Consider the following 11,477-nt stretch of genomic DNA (forward strand, 5'->3'; position numbering starts at 1 on the left):
CTAAAACTAGACTTTTTCCCCAAATCAGAACCCACATTTTCATCAACCTTCCAACATACAGCTATGGACCAACATCTGCACAACTCAACACATTAAAAATCAATGGATGCATGTCCCATCAACATATCTACTACAAGATCTAGAAATCTCATCAGGTAGATTTTGGGCTGCAAAGTTACATTTATACCCATCCTCATTGCCAGAAGTGCTGATAATTATTGCTCCCTCTTCCATTCCACCCTTCTTCACCCAGTCAGCTTGTCTTCCTCCTTCCAGTTGTCTTCCCACCAAGTAGAAGATATTTCCCTTCTTTTTTCATGCAAATATTGCCTAATTCACCACAGGCTCTCCTATACTTCCACATCTCCCACATTCTTCCTAATTGTTATTTTTCCCCTTTTTCTCTCCCCACTCTTGACTTCAGTGAGTCCTTTGAGACCTTTTCTTTCAACTCCCTTTTCCGGCATATTGTTTGGTAATGCCTCTTCACACACATTCCCTATTGTATTCGCCAACCATTGTAAATTTCAGGGACAGCTTCCCCCTACTTTGTGTTCTGCTACCTCAAGAAGTAAAGGAAAAGGAAACATGTATATCCTTAATCAAGGGTCTCAATACACTTTACCTAAGAACAGTGAAGGATGGAGGCTCTCAAATGTCCTTCATTTTGGGGAAAGTCATTCATTTTAGTCCCAAAATCACCTATGCATCACATAAATTTTGCATCTCCTCACTTATACTATTGAAAGTTGTTTACATAAAAAATAAAGAAACATGAAATTGAGGCTATAGAAAGAATGAATCCCACAGCAATTTAAATTTCCTATATGAGTAATTCTGTGGTGACCCTCATTTTGGGTCTTTGTCATACATTGCAACATGCACTTGAACTTTGGCAAGTTGGGAGGTATGCTAAAAGAAAAAAAAATTAATTTCCCTTTTCTTATAGGGGAAACAAAGTCAGGTGTCCCTTAGTATTTTAAAATTACACTTTCCTGAATTTTCAGTTTATTTCAAAACCACAAATTTGGATGTGCCAAAAATTAATATTTGTGCTTTCAACTGTGTGTGTTATGAAGCTGCAAGAGAAAAAAGCCAAAATGCATTTTTACTCGTAGTGGAAAGAAGTGTCTATTGCTGTAAATTTGGTTAAGGTGACCATTTCTACAGAGACATCTTATGAAAAACCGGAACACATGTCAATTTTCTTCATGCTTTAAATGTTTCTTAGAAAATATATTTTTACATGGCATAAACAGGAACTAAACAGTATTAAATGTTTTACAATTCAATTCAAGCTGACAAGACACATAACTATACCAATTCCAGTAACATTTCACTATTACCCTTCCTTCTACCCCATGAGGTCCGTTGTAATGACCTTCTAATGAAAGGATACTTTGTACAGTGTTGAGCTTCAGTTGCTTTCTCCCACATTAATATCTCATATGTAACTATCCTTATAGCTGCCCCTTTTTACAATGCTCAGAAATTACAGATCCCTCAAATAGTGTCATAAAGCATGTGAGCTGTGCCACTTCTTCTAGCTTTTTGATCAGCAGTATGTTTACATTACTTATATAAGGTAAATCTTAAATAGAACAAATAATATAATGAAGCAATATTCCAGTGTTGTTACTCAACTGTATGGGGTCCAAAAAATCAGCAGCTTCATTTTACAATATTTAATGTTAATGAAATAGCTTTGCATTTTTAGTACCTAGTTTATGAGAAGGTCACAGTGGGGACTAAATTAAGAGGTAAAACATGGCTTCCTGGGTTTACAAAAGAAACGGAGAAAATCCTAAAAATTTTCAAAGTGAGAAAAAATATTTTTCACATTCCATTTTTCTGAGTCTCATTATGCTCATTACAATAATATAAGGTCAAATTTAGATTATTTATTGGACAAGAATACAAACCAATGAATCATTCAGTAGTTACTGTAGGTTTAGATGTTTAGCACTTCCTAAGCACATTAATTCCTTATCTGGTATTTTTATCCAGAAAAGTTATATACAGTGTACTTTGCTTCTTGTTTCAAACATACAACTTCCATATTTAAAACTCAAAGATTATTTCGGATAAAAAATGGGAAATACAGATGTAAATTCTTGTTTACTGATTTATGTTTGATTATGATTCTGTCTGAACAGTCCAATACCATCAATATCTTTAGGAGGAATAAAATATAAAGTGCATTTAACATAAATTAGTTGAGCAAGTGGTGTTGGCCTTGTTCTTCAGCTATTATTACAAGGCAAAATTTCATTTAAACATATGAAGTATGTAAACGTCAAGTACGAGCGTTGCAAAATACTCATTTCAAAGTTAAAATGTAGGAAAAATCTATCCAGAGGAAACCTAATAGATCACAGGAGTACTTCTGCTCAAAGACAACTTTAAAATTTTAATAAGTGCCTCCATGGAAAGAGCAGAGAACAGGTGGTTTATCATGGGCCATTTTCAGAAAGACATTCCACCAGCTACTCTTGTACCTCAAAAAAACAAGTATAGAGTAAAACCCCTGTTCTCTCTGCTATTTCCACATCTGCTCTCTTCAAGGCTAACTGACTTTTACCTTCCAGCAGTATTCTTACACCTCTGCTCTGAACTGCTACAAATCCTATGGTACTTCTACTCCTTGCTCCTGCAGAGCTAGTTTCCTAGCAAGCTTCACCCACACACCTGACAATGACAGCTAGAGGCAGGAGCTACTTCAAAGTAAATGGGCGTACAAAATGCATTGAAGTCAGGCTGCCAAAAGCACAAAGTGGAGGCAGGAGTTTAGTCACAGCCTCAAATTATTTCATTGCAGGAACAGTGGCAGTCTCTAAAATCTTAGCTCTGCCCCTCCAATGATGTATCATGGATAACGTGGCTTGTAAACAGCCTACAAGGAACTGTGGTACAATACAATTTCTACAGAATGAAACTGGCTTTGAAAAATTGTTCTTACACAATCTCTCAGAGATGTTTTTAGTAGGAAAACATTCTTTTAGCATCAAATATACATAAGAAAAAAAAGATAGCCTTGTAATTAAAGCATAGGGCTAGAAACCAAGATATCTAGGTTCTATTTTTGGCTCTACTACCTCTGGGACCCAAAGTCGCAATCTCTCTGACCATGAACCTAAACTTCCCCATGTGCAAGGTTGCTGAGGCTTAATTTATTAATGACTGTAAAACATTCAGAGATCTTTGAAAGGAAACTGTTATAGAAGTACGAGGTACTACCTGTTGTTCCACTTGTTGAGCCAGTGTATCACAGAGGAAAGAATTACCTCGATATTTATATTTGAGTTTCGACCTGGATATTGAATATTTTTTGAATATTTACTCAACACTGAGCCTATGAACCTGCCCAGCCATTTTGAAGGTCAGATAGGGAAAAATGCATAGGCGTAAATACAAAAAGTTAGCACACAGTCCGAAATATCTTCACAGGCAAACTAACTAGATGCCCAGATACAACCAGGATGTTAGGTGTAGTGTAAGAATTTAGAGAGCTGAACCAAGAAACTTCACCATAATTGCAGAAGGCACCAGAAGCCAACTGCATAGAGTTAACCGTTCCTGTCCTCTTGCTCTGTATCTTTTTCAGTGCTCAGCTTATACCCAAGTCAAATTCTGTGAGGCTGAGCCTTTCAAACCCAATTTCCCTTTCTCCATCAGGCCAGAAGTTCAGTCAGCTTATTTCCTCCCCCATATTAACATCTTCCAGAAGAGAAGATAGGCTTGAATTTTTCAAGGGCAACAGTCCTGCTCATTCAAAAACAGATTACAACAAAGATGCATTTATATTAGTTTACAGCAAAGACAGACCAAGGAGAAAACCCAATTAAAATATGAGACATCTGTACTGAGTACAATGTAGTATAACCGTGTATTCAAAGCAAAATAAGTTACTTAATAGACAGCCCCCTTAAAAGCTTTGGCCTTTTTATTATTGTCAGTCCTCGAGTGAACCTTGTCCTTAACTCGTTGAGATAGGAAACACCTTTCTTGACAATAAACTTTGTAAAATATCTCAACTGTTTTCCTTTATGGGGAAATAAATAAACCATTTTTAATACAGCTTATCGTTTACCTTGATAAAGGCCACAGGTGGTGCTGCTGATATTTAATTTTGCCTGACTAAGAATAGAGTAACACATTCAGGTTTTTCCTCACTTTGTAATGCCTAGACAAGTTAAAAAACAGCAGAAATTGGAAGTGAATGGAAAAAGATGCTGACTTTCTATGGTAATTGTGTTTGCACTTCCTTTAGACTTTTTATGATGTAGCAGCCATAGAATTTGTGAGGGGTAAGAGGGGGAAGTTAAACTGAGGAGAGGAAAAGGAAATCACATAATCTTATCAAAAAAATGCAGCCAGCCAAAATCCTTCCCTTCCATTCATTCAAAAACCTTTTATAAAATATAAATACTATAATAATTAGTGACTTCATAATAGTATGTATAATTGTAATTGATTAATATTTTTCCTAAGAAGTTTGTACCAAACTACAACTATAAAAGAGTATTTCAGAAGTAACGTGTGTGTGAGAGGCCCAGGAAGCTTATGGCACTGTGTAGCACTAACATTTGGTATCTAATTTCAGCCTCCAAGCTCCTCATTGCTGGTAATGGCTCGAAACACAGAGGGTAAAATCCTGCCCCACTGAAGTCAATGGGAGTTTTGCCATTGACACCAATGGGGCCAGGATTTCACCCAGAGCCTTAAACCTCAGGGGAGAGAATACCTGGCATTTTTCAACTTGTTCCTCTGGCCAACGTGCAGAGAAGCACTGCTGGACTCCAAAAGGAGCTGTGTGGGGCCCATGGGAACATGGGTCCTGAAAAGTCATTCCAAAACAGACTATTCAGTTTAGATCTAGTTAGCTTGCTGTTCCATATTTAAAAGAAAAGATGCAATTTTAGTTTTACATAGTGTATCATATATAAATTAACAAAGACAATTAAGGGTAACTATTGTATTTTCTAAAATGTCATCTCATGACTGATGTTAACACTGATGAAGCCACAAAAGTTAAAATTAAAAAGCACCATGACATTATCTTAAATATCATTCCTATTTTTTTTCCTCCAGAATTAAGTGACTAATCTTCCCTTCACTCCACACCCATAAGGGCAGGGGTTTATGGAAAAGTGTAGTTTATTGATTTTAAATACAGTCTTCCCTTTCATTGGAAAAATCAGGATTTTTTAATGTTCTTTGAGCTGTATGAAATGGCATGATTAGCAAAATAAAGTGCTGTACTTCCAAGTGTTGGAGAAGTCTGAATGCCAATTTGCTGGTGACATAGTACTCAGAAACATCAAGTAATTCAAAGTATTCTTTAGCTATAGACACGATGTCCTTTAAAAATGCTTTAGTGCCTTAGATAACATTTATTGTTTGCAGTAATGTTAGCTGTATTTATTAGTGTTCTTTAGTTACCATAATTTAACTTTCCTATAACAACAAATAAATATTGGCTTCCAATTCAAACTCCAAATGCTAGAATGAAATACTCTAACAATAAAGGCTATGTTTCAGTCAGATACATAAGCACATGCATAACTTTAAGTGTATGTCTAGTCCTATTCATGGCAATGAGACTACTAGTATGCTTAAAGTTATGCAAGCGCTTACGTACTTATCTGAAATGGGACCATATGTCCAGTTATTAGTGAGGTATCAACTGAATTTGTATATGACATGCAATTACAGTTTGTCACACAGAAGACTCAGAAAAAAGAAAGAATAATTTTAATATAATCTGGTCCTCTCAAAGGTTTATCTCTGATGTGTGTAGGCTAAAAACACCAAAAATAGGCCAGTAGGAGAAATCACATATAGATGTGACAGCAATGCCCAATTCAGTAATGAAAGTATTTACCCAACTTGACATACCTCTGCTGTATTTCACGTAAAATACACACCAGCCTGGAAAAACTGTGATACAAATTTACCCACCCAGACAAAAAAGTATTCTTGACCTTCCTTACCATGATAATGATAACAGATGAGGAATGACTGGGGAAGAAAGGAATTTTGTTTATCCAATCAAAATATTCTCAGTGAGTGGGCAAGCAGAATTTTACAATTCAGATACATTCTAAGATTACAGTATCTGATTGTTAGGGCCCTACCAAATTCATGGCCATGAAAACCACATCACAGACTGTGAAATCTGGCTACTGTAGGGGAGGGGAAGGACTGGGAGTGCTCCAGCCAAGGGCTCCTACAGTGCGCCAGGCTCCAGCTGCTAGTCCCAGCGTGGGCTGGGGAGGGATGGGACTTCCTCTTCCCCTGCGGCGGCTGCTCCCAGAGCTGGGTCAGACCCATCTCCAGGAACCTTCCGCAGCTGCAGGAAGCTCCACAGCTCCTGGCTGGGAGCCCAGCTCTGAAGGCAGCACAGAAGTGAGGGTGGCTGTCAGCCCCCAACCCGAGCAGGAGGTTGGGACCCCAGCTGTCAAACCCTGACCCAGGCAGAAGGCTGCCATGAAAACCAGGACATATGGTAACCCACTGTCTATACCCTGCAATCTTCACTTCTGCGCTGTTGCTAGCAGTGATGCTGGCTTCAGAGCTGGGCACCCAGCCAGCAGCCGCTGCTCTCTGGCTGCCGAACTCTGAAGGCAGCGTCCCGCCAGCAGCAGTGTAGAAGTAAGGGTGGCAATCTCACAACCCCCCTACAATAGCCTTGCAACCTCTGCAACCTCCTTTTGGTCTGGGACCCCCAAGGTAGCAACACCATGAAATTTTAGATATAAACATCTGAAATGGTGAAATTGACTATTTTTAAAATCCTATGACCATAAAATTGACCAAAATGGACTGTGAATTTGGTAGGGCCCTACTTATTGTACATAGTCCAGTTACTTCAGTAGATCTTGAAGAAGCATTTGTGTCAATATCTTCAGTCTTTCAGGTTTTCAATTTTAATATTAGAAGGAATTTTACTTTAGAGCTGATAAATCTATTATGATTTATGTTATTTTCTCACACAAACTCCACCTCATGTTATCTATTGTCCGTTTCTTTTACCAATTCCTCCTGAGTCAGGAACTATGGTTTATAATAACACGGAATTCCAGTCATTCCCCCTTGTAATCACATTGCTGCTCAAATCATCTTGTGTTATCACGCCTTAACAGGGCACATTTGATTATAAGGCATAGAATGGTCACATGAAAATTTCTTCCCGAATATTTTATAGGTCAGCTTGCCAAAAATGTAAAAAAAAAAATCACCATCATGACCACATAGATGTCTAATATTTTCATTTCATTTTCAGTATTGGAATTATATTGACATTGTTAGACTAATAGAACTTGTTCAGAACCATATGTGATGAATGTTAACAAAAAAATGTTATCAGGCAGCTGGTAAAATGGGGTATGGAGTCCTTTACCTCTCAGAATCTACCCCAGATTGATAGTGACTGAAAGTTAGTACTGACTTCATATTTGATCTCACACAGTAGCCTGTGTGAGATAGTGATCAGATACCACAATGATGAGCACCACCACAGTGCCTATAACAAGAGATAGTAACCTTAGTGTAGTTCGTAAAAGGCATGCAAATAACATAAAAAACATCTGCACAACGAATAAATTTTTTGACAGTTTCAGCAAAAATTCCAAGGATTGAATGGGCCTGGAGAACAAATTACCCTCTTATCCTAAATTAGGGTCCCTGATTGAAGTCCATTGACAGGATAGTACATGGAAACCACCCAGACCTGAATGAGTTCTACAGATAAACAAAGGACTCTAATCTTCAATGCTGTTAATCCCAAATCTTTCATTAACATTGCATTCACTTTCAAAATGAGAAAAATGACACCATCAAGTAATTTCTCATGGTTTAAATGTCTTTGTTCCCACTTCGTCACAATAGCCTCATTGAGGTTTTTCACACAAGTTTTCCCTATTAATTTTGGCCTTTTTCATTTACCAAGCTAGTTTTATTTATTTCCTATATTTAACATATCTGAAAATATATGACCATTTTTAACAACTTGAATTTCTGCACCATCTTGTCTAGTCAAACTAGCTTGCCATATACACCAGGGTCTCTTGTGTTGTAATGTTTGTAATTGTAGCTAGTTGCCTCTCCAAACATAGCATAATACATTGCATTCTGTGGGCCTCACAAAAAAAGGCCCTGATGTCAAGATGTGATAAATATTTTCTGATCCTATTAATTTCAAGCGGTAAAATTTTTAAAAGCATGAGGGATAGATCCACAAAGGGTCTTAAGTGTCACAGTGCTCGGCCTTCCATTGCCTAATGTTCTTGTGCTGTGCCACCAGCGAAATCCACAGCTCCACGTCAGATGCCTAAGACCTCTATACCTAGAGAGGCACCAAAAATGGGATCCACAAAGGCCAGCATGCTGAGCAGAGAGCTGCCTAAGATAACCAATAGGAAATACATATGAGTGGGGTGTGGCCTAAGCCCTACCCCTCAAAGGGAGTTAAGCACCTAAGTCTGGGTCAAAGGGAGGCACCTATCTTCACTGGATTCTCAGTCATGAACCTTCTCCGGAAATTAGGCACCTAATCTCTTTCTTGCAAAAAACACAGAAGGAATTGACGCCACTGTCCCCTTTATAACTTTTAGCCCATTGGTTAACACACTGGCCAGGGATCAATTCCCACCTCTTCCTGATGTGGAACAGGAATTTGAAGTTGTACCTCCCTCCTCTCAGGAGGGTGTTCTAACCACCAGGCTATGGGGTATTTTGGGGAAGGTGTCTCTCAATCACTTCTTTTGAAGCTCTTCCACTGTATATAGAGACCCAGATTCCAGTCTCCCTCCTCCAATGCGTGTTTAGTAATTTATACATTCTGGAACTGCTTCAGTGTAATAAACTGGTCCCAGAATACCCCATAGTCCAGTGGTTAGAGCACCCTCCTGGAAATGAGAAGACCCAACATCAAATCCTTGCTCCACATCAGGCAGGGGAGGAACCGAATCCATGCTTTGAAAACCAAAACCCTATAAAGGAGTCTCAAGTTGGATACCCAAAGACTGAGTATCCCAAATAACTGGTCACTTGTGAAAATGTAAACATTATAGTTATTGTGAGGTAGATCAAATATGGGTCTGAAAACCAATCCTTGGACAAAGTCACTTCAAAATCAATATTTGTGCCAATAAGCACAGCATGGTTGCTAAATGGAAGCATAGTCTAGTACAGTTTTACTACCGCTTTCTCTCTTTTTTTAATATTCAAATATAAAAGCAAAAGACATTGGCCCACTGATAGTTTTACATAAACAAATGGACAAAAAGGCTACTCTGTAGATCTTATTTCACTCCACTGTCTGTGCTTTTATTCTCCTTGTCATAGCCAAGTCGAGACTTTCCTTTGCCATGATAATAAGCAGAAAGTTCAGAGATCTCCAAAAAAAAAAAAAAGCAGGAAGTTTGCTGTTTGAAAGATTGCCCCTTCAGAGGAGATGGGGGAGGAGAGAAAAGAAGGTCAGGGCTATTATGGAAGACCCTCTGCAAAACCAAGCAGATGACTTGAGATTTGTTTATCCCAAAGAGGCCTTAAAGTAATGCTGTTGATGCTGGGTGCAGATGGGAAAGGGAAGAAATGTTATGATGTTTGTCTTATCAATCCATAGTGAAAATAGTGCTTTCTTTGGCTCTATCAGAGGATAACTTCAGCAGAAAGCAAAAGTTTCTGCAACTACCTGATTTGAACCTAACAATAAATCATGTTGTTAACATTGATTTTAAGACACATAATGAAGCTAAAACTTACTGCTAAAACATACTCTAAGATACACTTTTAAACAAGAAACCGTTCCTTCAACTCTCCATCCAACCACTACATTACAAAGGCTGGTTTAAATTGGAGAATATGGGGGTAGAGGAAGGGGTGAATGCCACATGTGGCTTTAATACTCAACAGCTGCTGTAGATCAGAACCCCCCTTTGCTCTTTCTGTGACCCCCCCACCAGAATACTGTGTTTCAAGGGTTATTGTAAATAAAAGGACTGCACTGTGCTGCTGACTGAACAACGCAGGGAGACTGAAAAGATCGTTGAACAAAGTGTACCTGAATCTCAGTGCACTCTATTCTTGGATGCCAGTCCCAGATCAATTGTTTGTCTCGTGGTAAATTCCCTGAAAAAGCGCACCTAGGGCCAGCCATTTACAAGCCACTTCGCTTCAGTCTCTTTAAAGCAACAGAGAAACAACAGCTACTTGCGATCAACTGATTGACTCGGGAAAACTATTTCACCCGGCTCTGCCTCCCAGCTTGTTTGTTTGGGTCTCTCGCCCTCTCCCCCACACGCGACAGCCCCAATTCCTTGGTGGTGCCCCCCACCCCCGCCGGTAAACCTGTGAGGGCGGGAAGAGGGTGCTGTTCCTGTTCAACAAGTCACTTGTTCCATTAGCCACCAATGGACCCAGCTTCGTGAAACTTAACTCACCGACACCAGGAACTCCAAAGTCCCCACATAGTCCCGCTCAGTCTTCAGAAGCTCGTTCAAAACGCACACCCTGAGGCGAAGCTGTTTCTCCAGGTCCTTCCCGCTTTCCCCTTTCCCTTCCCCTTTGCTTTCTTCTGTCATTGTTCCCCAAAGCGAAGCCTCGCTCCCAGCTCCTGCTTCTCCCAGCTCCTCCGCTGTTTGCAGCCACCAATAGGAAACGCTGCCTCAGTGTTTCCTCTAGCAAAGTTCAGATGGGACAACAAAAGACCCCACTCAGTTACATAGCGCGGGGCTGGTCTTCCGTGGCTTGCAGGCTGTTAACCAGACTCGCTCACTCTGCCACGGCTCGAGAAGTGGTTTGAGGGCCAGAGGAGCAGAGCAATAAAAATGCGTGTGTTCTCTTCCAGTAAGGAAGGGGGAACAGCCTGTAGGAAATGAGTGGTCACCGGCTGCCTGCTCTCCCAGCGCTCTGTGTGACTGCGAGGTGGGAAGGCTTCAGCAGCAGCAGCTCGGGCAGCTTGGACATTAATCAAAAGCTCTGTGTCCATGTGACTTCGACCCCTTCCCCCTGAGCCAAATCTCAGGAAAAAGGAAAGGAAGCACAACCTTGGGAAAGATTGCGTGCCAGCAACTGCCTGTTTCACACACACGCTGTGCGCTTTAGTCTGAGGCTAATTGGAGATCTCCAACTCGAGAGGATAAGAATTCACTTTAAAATGTCCCAGGCTCGCTAGACTGCTGGGATTCAGGCTGTTGTTTATCGCTTGGTAATAAGCAGCCAGAATGTGGTTTCTTCAACCCACGCATCCCCCCCTTCATATATAATTATAAACACACACATTATACACATATGTATATAATATATATTATAGCTATACGTTTTATACTCTGCAGCGTACAGGCAAATACCTGTGTCTCTGTGTGTGCAATCGTGTTGTATCCACTCATATTTTATATTCAACATTACATACACAACCAAGCACACTATAAACATACACAATAGTTTGGTTGGAGTTGTCCTGTTTTAAGGGA

General features: G+C 39.7%; 1 protein-coding gene across 4 annotated transcripts in view; it reads right to left on the minus strand.

The window, feature by feature from the left end:
• PREX2 (phosphatidylinositol-3,4,5-trisphosphate dependent Rac exchange factor 2) overlaps positions 1-10,898 on the minus strand; it is a 317,368-nt gene extending 306,470 nt beyond the window's left edge. For all 4 annotated transcript variants that reach the window (XM_073330905.1, XM_073330906.1, XM_073330908.1 and 1 more), the window contains exon 1: positions 10,446-10,898. In XM_073330905.1, coding sequence (XP_073187006.1) covers positions 10,446-10,586 — 141 coding nt within the window. In that variant the 5' untranslated portion in view covers positions 10,587-10,898. The remainder of the gene's footprint in view (positions 1-10,445) is intronic.
• Between the last annotated feature and the right edge of the window lie 579 nt (positions 10,899-11,477).

This window comes from Lepidochelys kempii, chromosome 2 (genome assembly GCF_965140285.1).
Source record: "Lepidochelys kempii isolate rLepKem1 chromosome 2, rLepKem1.hap1, whole genome shotgun sequence".
NCBI classification, from domain to species: Eukaryota; Metazoa; Chordata; order Testudines; family Cheloniidae; genus Lepidochelys; species Lepidochelys kempii.